The sequence below is a fragment of the Aquila chrysaetos genome, chromosome 7 (genome assembly GCF_900496995.4).
Source record: "Aquila chrysaetos chrysaetos chromosome 7, bAquChr1.4, whole genome shotgun sequence".
Lineage (NCBI taxonomy): Eukaryota > Metazoa > Chordata > Aves > Accipitriformes > Accipitridae > Aquila > Aquila chrysaetos.
The window spans coordinates 2,749,820-2,767,734 of record NC_044010.1 but is presented as its reverse complement, the minus strand read 5'-3'; the positions used below and the strand labels follow the sequence as shown (position 1 = coordinate 2,767,734).

Sequence of the window (17,915 nt, the reverse complement as noted above, 5' to 3'; positions counted from 1 at the left end):
GTGGCGGATCAGGGTCCAGGATGCGGCCTTTTGTACGCAGGGCCCATTAACATCTTTTAAAACTCACCATGTTCTTGAAACCTCGGTGCCGGGTACTTCTGATGTCAGGATAATGGCCACGCCAAAAGCGCGGCATCTGAAGTTAACAAGCTCAAGCACGCTATCGGGCTGTTGAAAGCCAAGTATGCATCCTCTCAGATCAGGCTATAAAGGCAACTTCAAAAGTACACTTCTTCAAAAGGATCTGGCAGAAGTTCAGAAATGAAAGAATAATTAGGGGCTTGAAACCTTCTCACAGGATGCAAGAATGGAAAGATGGAGATTGCTTACATAAGGGGGGAACTGCAGAAGAAAGACCTGATAAAATAGAGGCATAAAGAAGGTGATGGGAGGCACCTGTCATCCCATTCTTGTACCACACAAGGGCTACACGATGAAAATAACAGAATTCAAGGTCAGGCATTGTATGAAGTTAACAAAAACAGCTGAACTTGTACAACCATTGCAACCATCTGGAAGGGAAACAAAACCATGTGAGGTGAGGTTTAGCCAGACCAGAAGGTATTAGTGAGGAGAGTAACACCAAACAGTGGCAGGTTAATTCCCTGCGAGCTCCTTCCTTGCTCCCCCTTTTGAAGCATCTGATCGCAGCAGCTGACCCAAGTCAGCCTTGGGACCAGCTCAGCTTGACAAGCCCAAACTCCCAGAAAAACTTTCTGCCTGACCGCAGGGATAGAGTCAAAGACGCTGAGGCAAAGCGTGAGGGAAATCTGAGCCGTTTTTAGCGAGGGTACCAACAGGCAGGGTATGAGGCTTCCCTAGGAGACAGGTCTCTGAACGAAGAACCACAGGTCACCCACCAGCGTTCAGCGACACCTCTCTAACGCACCGGAGAGCTCAAACACCAGCAAGGCTGTCACTTCAGCTGGCCGACTGACGTACTTTCTTTTCCTTCACAAAAATACAAATTGCCATTAAGTTTTTAACCAAGCGAGTTTCAGTCTTTAAAAAAGGATGTTTTTGCTGGTGATTTTGTTAACTCTAAGAGAGTCCAAACAATATCCCTCTCAAGGCCAGTTTGCAAGCTAGCAGCAGGATGAATTACAGCAGTCAGTCACCAAAATGCTTTCCTAAAAGTCAGAGGCCAACCAAGCACTAGTTCCACTCACTGTGAACACTGCACAGCTGCTCAGTGAGAAATCCAGCCAGCTGTAAAGCCATTTCGTGGCTTTCCATGAAAGGCACCTGAATATCAGCAGCAGAATTCAGTACAAAACGATCCTAGCAGAGGCCTGTAAAATTCAACCTTAAGTGCAAACACAATGACTTTTTTTTTTGTCCTAGACACAATTACACACAAGAACCGCCAAATTACCTTTGTGCCTTGTTTTAATACAATATTCCAGCTTATTTCATATGTAATAAATTCATTAGGCTTTGGGGTTTTGTTTTAAATTACAAGATCAAGCATATTTTAACAGAATTCATTTAAATACTGTGCTTTTAGCAATCAATAATTTCACAGTTCTGTAAACATGCTTCACTGTGCCATCTGACCTTTGAAGGGTTTGGCTTGGTGAATTCATACCAGCTTCCACCACACATTTCAGTAGGCAGTAGAAACACGATACAGGAGGATCGTACCGCACGCAGGTCTGTCGCAGGCCCGTGCCTTGCCCAGTCCATGGTGCCTTCTGCCTCACCACACACGCGGGAAAGCTGCATTTCATGTCAGAGCTCCAGGTCCTGCAGGTCTCCCCAGCTAGGTCCAATTTTCACTTTAACATTCAGTTTTACCGACAGTTTGATGGCATTTTCCATCTCGTGCTTGACAATCTGAGCGACCTACAAGGAAATGCTAAACATCAGATGTACACCTAACTTCAGTGCTCTGTTTTTCTGTCAATGGCTGGGGTGGCCGGACAGCAGGATTCCTCTCCTGTGTTTATTTGCACTGACTTACCACTGACAGAAATGCAACCAGTTTAATCCTAATTAGGGTTTATGAATGGAGAAACTGTATAAAGCCAGTAACACTTTATGCAGCAGAGAGTTGTGACTGGTTCCACACTGTTTAAGAATACTTAGAAAAGAGGCAAGATTAAGTTTCCATTAAACACTTGAGAGTCCTGCCGAGTCTCCCCTTTCACCCAGCAACATAATTGCGTTTCATGGAGTCTGTTCTGAAAATGTCAATGTACTGAAAGCAAGACACAAAACAAATACACCTGAGGCAAAGAATGGTGTTCCTCCTCGTTGTCTTGGCACAAGAGGCACTCTGTGAAACACAAACGACAAACCTCTGGGAAAGCAGATCACGTTCAACGCAGGTGCTAGAAATACCACTCAGGTGCTAGAAATACCCTCACTATTTTGTTGAGGCAACTCCCAACATTTGCTGCCCTCCAAAAGTATTGCTAAGAAAACACTCATTTCAGTATGCAGTTAGGGCACCAGAAGATACTTTTGCCTGTGACTTTTTGGATTGTGAGAAACTGTTTTTTTTTTTTTTCCTGACTGCAAATACCTGCCCTGCATAAAAGGACTCTCCTTCCTACCCCAAGACCCACGCAGAGTCCAGCCTGTCCTGCATTGCTTGTTTGAATGAATCTTTCAGTCCACACTCATCCCACAAACCTTTCCACAGCAGAGTGAAAAGAGCCTTTGAAATTATTGTGATTCCCCATCTCAGCTAGAGGCCACTGTGTGAACACAGGGAATATTCAAGCTTTCTGACCCTTCCATGAGTTCTCATAATTTCCTCACAGGTACCCACAATAGAAATTCCCCCAGTTTTTACTGGGAAATGAAGGAGGGGATTTGAGGAGATCAGAGCACAAGAGTTTACAACAGCATTAAGAACTAGGGGGAGATTTGTCTTCCAAACCCCTACGCCCTTACATACCACATTTCAAAATGATCTTGATAACCTAGAAAAATGCTTTGAAATAGGATGTAATTCACCACAGACAAATACAGAGCAGAAAGAAGCAGGGTAGAGAACTAGGATAGAAATAATCTACTGTTCAAAAATAGGATGAAAAATAACTGCCTGGGAAGGAAAAAAATGGGGTTATCAGAGATTAAAAACCAAACAGGGCTTTAAGCAAGGCATACTGTTGTGAGAAAGAAAGCAAATGTAATTCTGGAACACAGAAAATGTTGCTTATGTGACACACAGATCAATTTTTGACTCTATTCAAACGACTCCAGCCTTGATCAAGTTTGGGGCCCAGTATTTCAAAAGAAACACAAACCATACAGAGGGAGATTCTCTGAGAATGGTCACAGGTCCAGCACACACCACCAGCAAGGAACATCAGATTAGGGCTGCTGCACCTAGAACAAGGGATGGTGGCTGCAGGAGAGACACGAAAACCTGCATGAGGTTCCTGGGGAAGCTGATGGGATGAGACAGGACATGCACCAATGCCCTGACCTTGGTGGCTTTGGGCTCTGAATTTCCTGTATATTAAGCAAACAGCATGGCTTCCAGAGTTCTCAACGGTCAGCTAAAGCACGCGTGGAGGAATTCTGGCAATCTTGAAAACATAAATGCAATGATGCTGGGAACAAGCAAGCAGTTTAAAAGCATCTAGCCTTTGATTCCGAATCTAGTCCATACCTTTATGTTCCTACCTGATTCCTTGTTGCCAGGGTCAGCTCAACAGATAGAAGGTCAAGCCTCCTTTTACCATCTTTGGCAATATTATCATAGTCTTGCTATTGTGATAAGCTCTGAAAGCTCGCTACCTTCACTTTGACATTCTGCACAGACTAGGAAAGCCCTGATGCCCCAGGCATTTCACACCTTCAGCACAAGAAAAAACAGGTATTACCCCAATGTGGTCTTTTGAAAAGAGGCAAGCTAGCTCACTGATAGACTGCAAATGAAAACAGAATGATCACTAGTGTTGTTTCTCTTACAAACCATTTGTCAGGATACTCTGACTGGAACACAAATTCCTAGATATATGGAAAGATATTTTTAGTTTTCTTTTATGTACTTCGGCAGCTGAAAATAAGCTAGAGCCAGCATTGAGCCCGTGACCAAACTAACTTCTCTGCATAAAAATTGCTGTTGCAGCTGAGAAATACATGATTTACAGTATAATAAAGCTTTAGTGCCAGCAAGATGAAAAAAACCTCACAAATACAGAAACCAAGAAATGCTCACTTCTTTTTTACTAAAAGGTATATTGTAGTTCAAAAGGACTAATTAATTCAGGCCCTACTTTACGTGGGGGCTTAAGAGGGAGAGACTTCAAGAGATCCTTTCCAATCTAGCTTTTTCCACTATAGGATAATTCTAATGGTTCATCTAAAAGCACAGCAAACAATATTATCACAAAAAAGATTCTTTCTTGCCCTAAAAACAGTTAATCAAAGGGGTAAGAAGTACTCTGTTGTCTCACCTCGACAGAAATCCTTGAAAAACAAGCAAATCTGGTGCACACGCACAAGGAAAGTCTGAGTCTAGGAAATATGCCTTGTGTACATATGCTGTTTTAAGTGACTGCGCAGAAAATCTGTGGACAGAAATATATCTGAAGGAAGTTGGAAAAGCTGGTAATAATTGCCCTTGAAGTTGAGGTTGTTAATGAAAAAATATAATACAATAAATAATAAGGAAATCCACTCACTTGGCCCCAGTTCTTCTGGGGACACTGTGATAACTTGGAGTCAGTACCTAAAGACGTAAATGCCTATACTCAGGGGATTTCAGTTTTCTACAGAAAGAAAATTAGGAGCCTTTTCATCTCTAAAACAGCCTGCCTGGATTGAAGCAGCAGATGTCTGAACAGAGCTAGCAAAAGGAACAGAAGCTTGAGCTGACATTCAAGAGCAAAATATTAAACCTTTTGTTCTTAATGAAATTAAAAAAAACCCTCCATGCTCAGGCCAGTCAGTACTACTGAAAGGTCTCTCAGACAAGGAGTTACTGCTTGCCATCAGGAAAGGGCCTTTTGTCATTAAAGACATGTATACACAGAACAGAAGTGGGAGAAAGACATCCCCAAGCTCTGGAAGCGCACCCTGGGAGCCTTCCTGCATTTGTGCTCAGGACTTGGGAAAACACTGAGCTGCCAACATGCAGCTAAAACGCTTGGTACTGAAAGCTGTCACACAGACACCGCTCTGCCCAGGCACAGGAGCATCTACACAGTGGAAGAGCACACACAGAGACACATGTGCACATGAAAGGTACCTGAAGTCCACACAGCACATTTCTTGTATCTACCGTGCTGCTAACCAGCACCATAACACTCCTACCAGAAAGACAGGTAGGTAGGAAATGAGGAAACAAGTACCAAAAGTGAGGAATCCTCCTTTCCCTACACAGAGTACAAACCACAGCTGTAACAATACATGTTCCGAGTTAAGCACCAGAAGACACGAGTGTAAACAGGGAGACAAAAACACCTCCAAACGGGGAAAAACTTCCCCTTACACCTGTCAACAGTATTAAGTTACTTCACTCATCAAGTCTTGCAGAGAAGTTGTATGAACTGCTGTTATATATGCTGCTAAAGCAGCAAAGTATATGTTGGAAAAATGAACTTGAGCATAAAAATAAAGGGATCAAGAATATAAACATCATTTTTCAGCCAACTTAACATCATCTTCACAGACCTTTTAGCACACAGCAAGAGAGGATCCAGGGAAGAGAACCTGAGCCCCTAGAAGGAAGGCTTGTTTGAAACATCGTAATGCAGTAGGTAGCTGAAAAAGCAACTGCATGGCCGTACCTGAATGACATCGTCCTCTGCAACTTCATAGAGGAGCTCATCATGGAGTTGGAGGATGAAGAAACCTCCGCTGATTGATGGATGTAACATCCTTCCATTTCTCTTCCTCACTAGCCTTCCTACACAGGGGAAGAGCACAGTTCGTTAGATACCATTATGCAAAGGCATGTTTCTTGTATCAAAAAACCCTTGCACGTTCCTCATGCTGAGAAAAAGAACATGAGGAACTTTAAAATGAAAAAGCCCATGTCTTCAGATAAAACCACAAAACATTACTATTCTATCAATATTTGTACAGCTACTGAGGGAAAAACATTAATGAAAAGCATTTTAGATATAAACATTTCAGCCTTACATTATAAAGATATGAATCAGAACAGAAACAAGAGACAGTTGCGTCTCCTGAACCATCTGTTTTAAAAGTAAATTTTAAATAAAATCATGTCAAGTTTAATCAGAAGTTGGTTTGCAACATTCTCTCTGGCAATGAATTAGAATTCTGCTTTTCTTCCAAAATTATTTTAATGGCTAGTCTAAAAAAGCAGCAAGCCTCCTCCCAAATGCAGTTATCTGAAACTGTAGCTACTACTCCTGATTAAAAACGGGAAAGAAAAAAAGAGCAGTTTTTGAATAAACAAGTAAGCAGCTGACAAAACCAGGATCCTGGTAGGCCTTGCCTGACAAAAATAAAACAGAACAAATAGTTCCATGGTAAAAGCTTTTTTTAAAAAAATAAACAAACACAACCTCACACACACAAACTCAAAAGTTATTTATTTCTCAGGTCAGCTAACAGGAGGACTCCAGTTCACAACTACAGGAAGGGTTTCACAGCATCATCAGTTCCTCACAAAAGTCTCACACTGAAGCAGCAGTATTGAAGAAGCTACACGATGCAGGATGCATCTCTGTGCTACGGGCATTTGTAACTTGCTGAAAGAGAATTCTTTCCAGTTCTTGAAACAGCTTATATCAGAGGAGGAAAAATTGTCACAAATGCATCTACTCGCCTTCCTACAGTTACGTTGGCCGAAGGTCAGTAGCTGCTGCTCCTGGAAGGAGTGGGAAGCTCTGCCAGGCACGTGCCTTCCACTTATAGCAGATTTCTGAATCTTGTCTCTCTAAAATAAAACTCCCTGGCATATTTTTAGAGGTTTGGCAATTAATTATTTAGTTTTCCTTCTCAGTCCTACAAATCAGACTCTTCATATTAAGACAGCTTCATGTTTCAGGCTGAAGCGTATGAACTGCCAAAGAAAGATAGCACTCCATCCCTTAAGTTGTCTTTCTAAAAATATATGACTGATGAACAAAACAGTGTCTACATTATGCTAAAAAAAGTCATCTTCATAGCACTCTTCTGGGAATGAGTACCCCAGCACAGCTTTGCTATCTGCAGCCAGAAGAAATTTATGCTGATAAGTGTTTCGTATAATATTCTTGTGGAGTCTCTGTACATCAAATTCCAGTCAACAAATTCCAGACTTAATTCTAACAAAAAAAAATGTATTTTTGTAACTAGACGTTGTTCCACTCTATCTTTTCACTGCCTTTGAAGCCAAAGTATCTGCTCAGTTTCTCCTTCCTGCTTTTGAACAATTCTGTGGTGGCATCACAGACAATATCATATATGAACTCCCACTGTCAACCTTTGCAAGTTCTGCTTTGAGGCAGTTGGGGTTTCTGATCTGATCACAGCATTTGCTTTAGTTTGTGTGTTGAGCAGACATTCTCGCTCCTTCCTTATGACTTTGCTGCCCATTAAACGCAGACTTACTGCTGTCAGGAAACAAAATGTCTCCCACCCCTAGTCCAAAGGCCCTAAATCTTTTTTGCAGGCAATTTTTTTTTTTTTCTTTTACATTAGTAACACTGAAAATTTTGCTCTAGTGTGCAAGGAAGAGGCAAGCATACCGGTCTTATTTCTCTGGAAGCAGCTCTCCAGATGTCCATGGGACTTGATCACAGAGGAGAAAGCTTCCAGGCGCCTCTGAATGTTCACAGTGGCTGTTTTGACAATGTCTGCAGCAGATCCCTGAACAGTTGTATTCACAGCCTGTCGCTCTGCCTAAACAGAGATAGTTGTTCTCAAAACTCACCCCCAAAAAATAAACCAAATCCAGCATGCCACATGTACTTCATTAAAAACAACAAATACATGGCCAAATACAGGCACAGTAAAACCTCCAGATAAAGAGTTTGTTATATCTGCCTGAAAGAAAGAGACATTAAAGACTAACAAACACAAAATTCAAAATTCAAGACTTCAAACACAAAATTTCTCCAGACGACTAAGAAAAGCAGGATTTCCACAAATTTAAAATTAATTAATATCAAGGGTAATAACCTCAAGAGTCACAAGCTACAAGAGGGAGAAGCATATACACCTGGTAACAGTTTCATGAGGAGCAGAAAAATCTCACAGTTAATCCAAATACCTTCTGCCTATCTTCAAAACCATCAGGATTGGATAACCAAAGGCAAGAAGCTGGACTTCATGGACTAATAATCTGGTCTGCTGCACTGAACCCTGACTGCAAAAACCCACCAGACCACACTGTGACAATGACTTTTTTTCCCACACACAAGCAACCTCTCTACTAATCCCCTCCTTGGACAAGAAAACTGTATTCAAAGGTTCTTCTCTCTTTGATCAGAGCTGAAATGTGTGCAAAAAGTTATGAGGAAGCTGAAATGAAAGTCAAGATAATTCATTAACTGGTCTTTAATATGATTTTAAAGAATAAATCAAAGTTGATCAGAAGGTGCATCTACAAAGCTTCATCCTGAAGTATCCTTCAGATTAAACAGTCAAATCATCTCAAAAGTTTTTTGAAAGTCTCCTTGTTTCCCTTTCAACTACTTGATAGTACAAACTCTCCCACTTCCTCCTTCTTCCACTCTAGTCTTTAATTCCACACAACCCGATCCAGCTTCCTACTGAGAATTATAATGCTTCCTCCCCACAGAAATGTACCAACATCTCCCCAGGGAGTCAATTCACTCTTACTGAAGTGGAGTCTGTGATAGATGTGTCCAAAATGACCTTGAAAAAAAATAATTCCAGTGCAAAGGCGTATATTCACTAAATATTTATTCAACAAGTTAGAGCAATTTTCCTTTGAGGGGCAATAAGAAAAGGAACAAATACTCAAACATATAAGACTTAAATGCCCTTTCTTGTTCAAGTGCTGACAGCATATAACATACAAAGACTGCTGAGTGGGAGTGACTCAGTCTGAAGAGTTAAAGCACATCACTGTGTGGAGGCTTTACAAATCATGTCCACTTATTTCAATAAATTACTCACTCCGGTTCCAATGTGGGAGTTCTGAAGTGAGGTTAGCACAGTGATGACAGCTGTACACACAGTCACAGAAGACTTACGTCAAGCAGACCATGACAAAACCTCTGCTATTCACAGAACAACTGAGGGAAGAATGAACTAAGTGAGAAGCAGAAGGTCATGACCATGATGGCTCATAGACCCTGTAAAACCGCAGATACGGATATGCAGAGAAATCTAATACTTCAAAAACAACAACAACAAACAAAAAGGAAAAAGGAAAAAAGGTACTGCACTCAACATACATGAGCTTTACTGTAGGGATTTGGATCTTTGATAGCTGGCAGGTATCTCCGTCTTCCCAGGATGGTCTGCACAAACCCATCTCTTCTGCAGCTCCTCACCGTCTCCCTCAAGAATTTCTGAATCCCTGTGAAAGGAAATAAAAAGTTTTCCCTAATACAGCTGATGTTCCATGTTGACTTCTCACTGGGGTCACTGAAAGCGGTCTGGGACACCCAAGCAGCACAAAGGTAATTCTTGAAATTTCCTAGACCCTGTCAGTGGCCAAGGGCACACTATCGCTCATTCAGCCTATTCGCAGATCTGCTGGGAAACCTATTAAGACTTTTGAGGTGGAAAAGAGCGCATAGTGTCAGGATATCTGGCTGTGCACAAGGAGGTAGGAAGTCCATTCTGCACAGTGCCCAGGCACAGAGGATCATACATGTATTATTGATAATGGAGAGGTCAGGACCTGGACCAGCACTGGAAAGACAAGTAGTAGGAAAGGAGTAAGTTGAAAGCAGAAGTCAGAGTCCTTGATGCCTCAGGCTGCCTGACTTCAGACTATGTCACTTCAGATTCTAGGATGAAAGAAACTCACCCTCCTGCACTTTGCAAGGGAAGCAGTGAATCCACCGAGAGCGTTAAAAAGAAACTTAGGACAAAGAAAGGTGAGAGAGGGAAGAGTCCTTTTCACTGCAAGTTCAGGTAACAACTGGACTAAAGTGGAAAAAGTTAACTTCAGGCAGTCTCTTTCCAAGGTTTACAAAACGTAAAAGGAGCTATTCAAGATCAAGACTGACAGTATTAGTCAATTCATTAAGTATGTAATTTAGCATGTCAGCCTGGCAATACACATAAGTGAAAATTCATAAGAAGTGAAGTTACAATATAAGGTACATTGCAGAGTTTGTATGTATGCACATGTACCGAGAGGGAGGAACCAGGAAGTCATTTCTAAGGGTCATGAAGGAGAGACTATCCAGAAATTACTGAAGACTAAACAGACTCTTAATGGGACACCATTTCTCAGCATCTGCCTCCTAAAGAAACGAACCCTGAATCTTCAGAACATAATTTTCCAGCTCATTTCTAAGTTTTATGGTTAGAGCTAGCTGTCTCTCATGCCATTTGCCCTCCATTCATTTTCTGATTGCAGCTCTACTCCCTTTATAGCTTTCCTAAAAATTAACATGCTGCTTAGAAACGCAACAATGTCTTTTTACAAAACATGGGAGAGCTGCTCTGAGCAGCTGGTTAAAAATGTAAGGGTTATATGCAAAACAGTTTAAAATTCAATGAAAGCAGAAGACAAGAACAGAAGAGAGAAGTAGTTACATTTAAAATGTATAAGAAGTGTGGTCTAAAGTTGTATTGCATATCCTTTGAAGCTGTGTGTTTTATAAGGAAGAGAGTGTTTCTTTTTCAGATAGCTAAGAGCTTTAACATTAATCCCCAGGGCTTATTAATTAATTAAAAAAACAACAAAATAATTAATGTAATAAGCAAACACCAAGATCCTAAAGATGAATAAAACCAGAGTGTAGAGTAAAACATTATGGAGTATCAAACTGCTGTGTTCATGCATTGGACTTCTTCAAAATGAAAAGCTTTTTCAAAAGAGATAGGAGTAGTAGAGGGCTGAGACAAATTTAAGATTTGAAGAGACATGGAGAGAAGGGATTAAAAACAACCACCACCCAGCTCCCAAACAGCCATATCCGAACCTGTGTATCTTGATTTGAAGGATTCAATGTAATTGGCAGCTTCATTTTCATCAATCGCCATCTGCTCGCCTAAAGATTTTGCTCCTATTCCATAGATGATTCCATAGCAAATCTGCCAGAGGACAGTGTGAAGAACCGCAACCATATGGTGAACCATGCAGAGAAAGCAGAGCCAAAACAAAGTGTGATTCACTGGAAGACAAGTGTATGGGAACAAGGGCGAGCATGCAAAAAGAGAGACTGCCTCTGAGTCCGAGCCATTCATGCCGCTTTTCTCCACCCTCATCCCCCAAAACCCAGACAGATCCAACTGAAACGTATTGAGAGTGGGAGGACGTACAAAGCAACTACTGAACAGCCACAGCCGAATCCCAACAGGAGACCTTACTATTGACTCCCTGATGTTTTGAACACTGAACCTTCCTGCCCAGAAAGCTGCTGCTGAATTTTTTTCCTAAAAATTACCTGTTTAGCTTGTTGCCTGGTCCCATCTCCAACAGCTTCAGGATCAATCATTTTCCATTCCGCTGCTATGCTCTTAAAGACATCAATACCTCCGTTCAAGGCTTGAATGAGTCGACGGTCGCAAGACAGATGAGCAAGGATCCTCAGTTCAAGCTGAGAGTAATCAGCAGCCAAGATTAAGCCACCTGAAGTCAAGAAGTTAGCAGACATCATTATTTCATAAATTACTCTGACAACATTCCAACCAACATTCCAGCAAGAAGGACTGAATCTGTCCTTGCATCTTCTGCTCTGAAAGTTTTCCACAGCCATTTCTATCAGAAAAATTCTTGCCTTTTTCCCCAATGCCCAGGCCTGCTGCTTTCCATCTAGCCCCTACACCTGGAATCCATCAAAAACACACAAAGTATCTCTCCAGGTGTCTGTGTAAAAGTCTAGCACCTGATAGGAATAATCGTCACAGAGATCAGACCAGCAGACTTGTACTGAGCCAGGGCAGGCAATATGAGAACTGACATTTGGATAGAAAGAACACTAGATAGAGTGCAATTTGTGTATTAAGAGCTGCCTAAGCTACCTCTTTAAAAAACAGGTATTCTTAAAGAGGAAAGGAAAGTGTGAACATTTGAATTGTAACATTTGAATACTTTCCCCAACTGAAACTCTCTTCTTTACACTCTTGTGAATTTTGAGGGCATGCTAACTACTGCATTAGTTTTCCAAGCAGGTTGCTTAGTCAGATATATACTGTCATCAATTCTTAACTCTTCATTAGATCTAGGATTTTTTGTTAACTATATTCTTAACAGTTGCAGAGCAGGATCTGGGCATTACCTGGGAAGGGAACAAAAGCGTGCCTCATGCTAACAGAAAATGGTATTCCTCTTTCTTCAGATCTGTCTTCAGCCTGAACCTGTAGGCCATTAGGCAAAATACCAGAACGCTTTCTACACCTGTGGAGACAAAGAATGACTGTTCTTCACCAATTTCTAAAACACTTAAAGACGCATAATAATTTTTGCCACAAAGAATCAGTGAAAACAAGTGAGACAGCAGCCTCTATTCCACTCCTCTGGACAAGCCATACCTAAATTTGACCATGGGGGAACTGGACAGAGGCCATATGTACACCTGAAGGGATTTACTGACTCTGAACAGATTTAGGGATAAATCTTCCTAGTACATCCAGGGTTTGATCCAGAAATTGCATAATTCCACTCCAAAACAGGTAAGATGAAAGGCCCCAGATCTGTGATGGGTGCATTCCAGAAAGATAGCACAGGAGTCCTACAGGAATCCTAAAAATTCAACACCCCACCTTGAGTGCCAAGTCTTCTCTCAACATCATTCTCATATGCAGAATGCCTACACCAGCCCATACCTAGCAGAGTCAGAAAAGATTTCCCCCACATCAGCCTCGTGACTGTGCACGCACGTGCACACACACACACAAGTAAGCCTGTAAAAGCAGAGCAGAAGTTGCAGAAGACATGCTCATAAAACACTGCACGTTTCCTCTCTGAAGACTGAGCGAAAAAGGCCCCAAAGCAACTTGATTTTCTTTTCCAGGTGGCCAGAAGTTTACAGTGACACGCAGGTGCTCTGCAACATCTCAGGGCTTGCTTAGCTCTCCTGTCCCACCAAGACACTTGTAGCTGCAGATGGAGTTGTAGCCATCAGTGCCCCCACTGAACAGTGCATAGCTGTGACACCATTCATACCACCTACTCCCATCAGCACCAGTCCACCTGCCAGCCCATTGGGTTCTTCACTAGAAGTCAAAAGGCCTTTATAAGTTCTTGATGTTTGGGTCAGGGATCCGAGCAATTTCTTTATCAGAATGAAAAAGTATCTCTGAGATCAAGACTAGTTTCAGCAAAGCACAGAAAAGACATCATGCACTCTTCCCTCGTGCACTCCCTTTTCTTCTTACACCTTGTCATTTCAGGGATGGTAAGGATCAAGGAGATGAAAGATAGCCCAAAAATCACAGAAATAAGTTTTCAAAAGAAATAAAGGTCAGGGACAACATATGGGAACTGTAGAGAATCACACTGTCCAGCACAGGTTCCCAATTTAGTTGAATGAGTAAGGGCTTTATACAATGATCTAATTTAGCTACACTCCTCTGGTCAGAAGCTTCTTGCAACAAGAGGAAGGAGTAGTAACAGTAATTACTAAGTTAAAAGACAGTTTGGACCAAAGTTTGGAAGGCATGTCAGACTTAGGCTGCATGACATTCTTTTGTGCCAGCAGTCGTTTCTGTGCCTTTGGGATTGCCCATCTTCCTAACACAATGGCTGCTTAACTAAGGAATGCAGTCCCAAAAGTCAGCCTGAGAAGCAGACCTCTCAAGTTCAGCAAGCACTCCATTCCTTTGATGGGTTGCTTTGCTACAGGGAAGACTCTAAGAATGCAGCCCACTCTCCAACCATCCTGCAAAGCTGCTGCAAGCCTGAGCACTGCCAGAGCTATTCTCAGAACATTTCTGCCTCTGTGGCTAGGCCTGGTTCTTCTGAAGAGAGATGGACAAGATCCTGCTGCTCCTGGGCTCTCTTACCATGCTACTCAAGGCACAAGGATGTTAGACACATGGTGGTAAGAGAAGACAGACAGAAGAGCCAAAAACTTCCAAATTTCTCATATCTTGCTATGAGAAAAAAGATGATAAAAGTCACTCAGGTGACCCATGTGGGACAAGAACCTGAATGGAAAGAGAAACTGAAAGGATAGAAAACCACCACTGAGTATGAAGGCCCAAAGCTCACGAGCTATCTGCTAAAAGATCCACCTTGATATTTCACTAGACTTGCACACAACTGTTTAGGCACTGGCATGTAATACTGTCAAAATAGGCTGTTTGGGTAACAGAAACCAGATTTAGAAATCTTTTTCTGTTACCTGGTAGCTTTTGCAGGATCATTATCACAAATGAAACTATTAACAAAGAATGAAAAATATATTCACCCATGTTCCCTTACACAGGGAGCTGCACAGCATAAAACAGTTGAACTTTCTTATGCTTCTTCCATAATAACCTAGCCTCTTTCAGAGTAGCTCTTAGAAAGTCGAACCAGATCCTAACTTCAGTTTAGTTACTTTTAACACTCAGGCTTTCCATCCAACTGTTGGGAGCATAATGCTAATCTCACTGTAGGGTTTCATACAGAATTTCAAAAAGCAAGTGGCTACCTGGAGTCACATGCTGTTAGTATTATTAGGTCTTTCACGTGTCACTGATCTTTAGGTATTTATTCCCCTTAAACTGTAAGAGAAACACTGACTAACAAGTCACACTGACATGACAGCAGCTACAGGTGAAGTCAGAAAAAGAGAAATTTGACAACTCGACCACATTAAGATTAGAAGAGTAGGCAGAAGCTTTGCCAAGATCCTCCTACCTGCCCCCAGAAACAGCATGAGAATTAACATTTCCACGGGCTCTGGAGGGTGGGCTTTCTTCAACCACAGTTGGCATTTCAATCTCAAAATCTCTTGGCACGTTCTGGATATTTGGTTCTATGAAGGTTATTCGACCTGAGAAGGAAGACAAAGCAGAACAAAGTCAGGGTCCAAAAGGAGTGTCTCTAACTTCACACAGCTGAACACACATCTGCACCTCCAAAAAACAAGGGGCAGGAGGGCGGGACAGGACACAACCACTGAGAAAAATTGAAGAAAAAAAATAATTTGGATATAATGGGCTCGAGATGGTTCCCCTCCAGCATTTCTGTTTCGCTGATAAGAAACTCCCAAATCCAGAACCTGTGCTGGGGTCAGAGATTTACATGCTAATATGTGCAAGAAATTAATAATACTGTTTGGTGAACACAAAAGCTATTTTAACACATCTAGACTTTTAGGACAGATTCTTGTGAAAAAAGTATTTCAGTATTTTCATTTGGTTGAAGTAGAGCACAGGCTTGATTTCCTTACTTTTCCCCATAGAAAAGCTGCCCACACACACACACAAAAAGAAAAAGAAAAAAAAAATCAGTAAGAAGTGAGGATTTTGCACGCATTTCTTTACCTGTAGCTGTGTGAGTCTGTGAGACTGGATATATCCTTTCCATTCCCAGTGCAGAATTCAATCGCTTTTCCCTCTGTAGTGGAAACACCACTTTAGTAATGGCATTGTTGATCCTCCTCCACTCCAATATCAGCCCTGGCAATGGGTGAAGTGCCTTTAATTTCTCCAAAATGTCCTTGTGGGGAGAAAAAGGCACAACTATAATCAACTGCCTTTAAAGCTTTATAATTAAAGTTTTTGCAGTTCTGCAGGAAAAAGCAACTCCTTCACCCACAGTGAGCTTCCAGTCTCACTGCCTTAAAATTAAATGGATATCACCTCCATTTACACCGCCTACACCCGGACAATCAAAGCACCATGAGACACAACTGCAGTTTTATTACACACAAGAAGGCAATCACTTCCCTTTGGACTTTTGCAACCTCATCACCACTCTTAGTCTGCACCAACCAATAAATCACCTGAAATGATCAAATAAAGCATCACTTGCCATAGGTCCCCTACGTTGTCTCCTTTGGCCCAGCGTTAATGCTCCTCCTCCGTCTTCTTGCATATTTTTCTCCCTGCTCTCTCCTATCCATACACTAGGAACACATAAAATGAAGCCCTTGACCATGCTCCTTGAAAGACAAAGCTGATCACTAGCAATCAAATCCTTTCATTTAAATCAGAAATTAGAAGGGACTAACAAGAATTTCAAAAGACAGTGGCATGCAAACATTTCTCAAAATAACATTTTTTTATATGCAGCAGGCAGCTGCAGCCTCATCCCTCCACATCACAAAAGGAGGAAATCCTCACTTTGCTTCTTGCTCCCCGCTCTGCCAACCACAACCGCACTCACTTTTTCACTGCCGCTAGAGTTTTGGAAATCAATACTTGTCTTCCAAGCACTGACTACACTGAACAAGGAGAAACTAAGAAAACAACACAGATTAATGAGTCCTGAAAACAAGGAACATGTATATCTGCTAATATCACTTGTCTGGGAAGAGCACCCATTAGCCTGCAGCAGTTGGTATTAATGCAGCTCCACAATACTTATCAGCTGGCAAGCATGTCAATAGCCTTCACACATATAGAAGTTTTTGATATACTAAATTTGACAAGCCATCAGATCAGCTATTCTGAAGACAAATTCTCTGAAGCACAACATACAGATATGGTAGTATCAGGCAGGGAAGATATTGTATTTAATCATCATGGTATTTAAGTATCTTTTAAGCTGATGTTGAAAAACTCTTCTACTATTGGCTTTACAAAATTATGGTGCTATTTTGGTATTACAGGTGGTTTGGGAAATCAAATTCTGCCTGATTTATTCTTATTGAAGTCTGCTATTTATAGTCATGTCCTCACTACACGCAGACTTTAGAAGAGTAGGAGGAGTTAATAACTCTGGTAACAGAAAAGGCAGGATCCCGTTTGAATTTCCAGTGGTAACTGGAGGAGCAAAAAGGCAATTAAAATTTACTTTCATTTAAGGCAGCATACCTAACTCCAATGTAACCAAGCAGCAGATGTGTGAAGAGGGAGTTATTTTTACAGTCACTTTCAGATTAGAACCAGACTTTACTGTACCTTGGTTGTACTGAACTGCTTGCTCAGCCTAACCCCATTTTGTTTAGCAGTTGCTCTTCTGGTGTAACCCAGAGTTTTCTTGCTCCCTTGAACTTTCACATCTCCATTTTGTGGCAACTTCAGCTCCAGGAACAAAACCTGAAAAAGGCCAGCATTTCAAATCAGTTTCTGCATGCTACTCCCATAAGAAAACAAAAAGCAACTCAGCACTTAAACAGCTTGTTCCAACCAAAGGATAGTACGAATGCTTCAGGTAATTAAAAAGCTGATTAAAGATCTCTGCTATCAAAGTCATTCCTCCTTATTTTAATTAACTACAAAATGCAATCTAAAATCTCATTTTCTGAACACTAAATTTGAATTCAGAGATATGTTTTTAGAAAAGGTAATTAAGTCCATCCAGTAAGTGAAGTTACTGCTGACAGTCAACTGTAATAAAACATGGAATTAAGATGACTAAAGGTGGGAAGAACATTGGTGAAAAAAAAAGAAGTGTTAGCAGGGAGCAGGCTTCAGAGAAACGTGAACGGCATAGGAGGAGGTGGTCACAAATACCTTTTATAGAATAGCCAGAATATTAGTTTTTCTAAAAAATTGCCAAGAACCGGAAAATTAAATATATGCTTACTTGTTGACAGACAGAACTCAGTTCTTCATTTTTCATTCTATGTTTCTATGTAGCATTATACTCTATTTAGCAGCTATTGTGTTTCACTTCACAGCTGGCAGAAGGAAGTTTTTCTCTCGCACGTTTTTGTAGCACAAAAGTTTTACTGACACAAAATTAGAAG

The 17,915-nt window shown here is 41.3% G+C and overlaps 1 protein-coding gene across 6 annotated transcripts in view; it reads right to left on the bottom strand.

Annotated features, from left to right (window-relative positions):
• Nucleotides 1-1,371: 1,371 nt before the first annotated feature.
• The window catches only part of POLQ (DNA polymerase theta), a 54,265-nt gene continuing 37,721 nt past the window's right edge, over nt 1,372-17,915 (bottom strand). For 4 of the 6 annotated variants that reach the window (XM_030019689.1, XM_030019688.1, XM_041124789.1 and 1 more), the window contains 10 exons: nt 17,125-17,262; nt 15,544-15,718; nt 14,915-15,050; nt 12,348-12,466; nt 11,514-11,698; nt 11,049-11,160; nt 9,342-9,466; nt 7,665-7,818; nt 5,751-5,869; nt 1,372-1,845 (listed from right to left, as the gene is read on the bottom strand). In XM_030019689.1, the coding sequence (XP_029875549.1) occupies nt 1,732-1,845; nt 5,751-5,869; nt 7,665-7,818; nt 9,342-9,466; nt 11,049-11,160; nt 11,514-11,698; nt 12,348-12,466; nt 14,915-15,050; nt 15,544-15,718; nt 17,125-17,262 (1,377 nt within the window). In that variant the 3' untranslated portion in view covers nt 1,372-1,731. Of the gene's footprint in view, nt 1,846-5,750; nt 5,870-7,664; nt 7,819-9,052; nt 9,180-9,341; nt 9,467-11,048; nt 11,161-11,513; nt 11,699-12,347; nt 12,467-14,914; nt 15,051-15,543; nt 15,719-17,124; nt 17,263-17,915 lie in introns of those variants that run through there. The other 2 variants (XM_041124788.1, XM_041124787.1) reach the window with 2 other exon arrangements.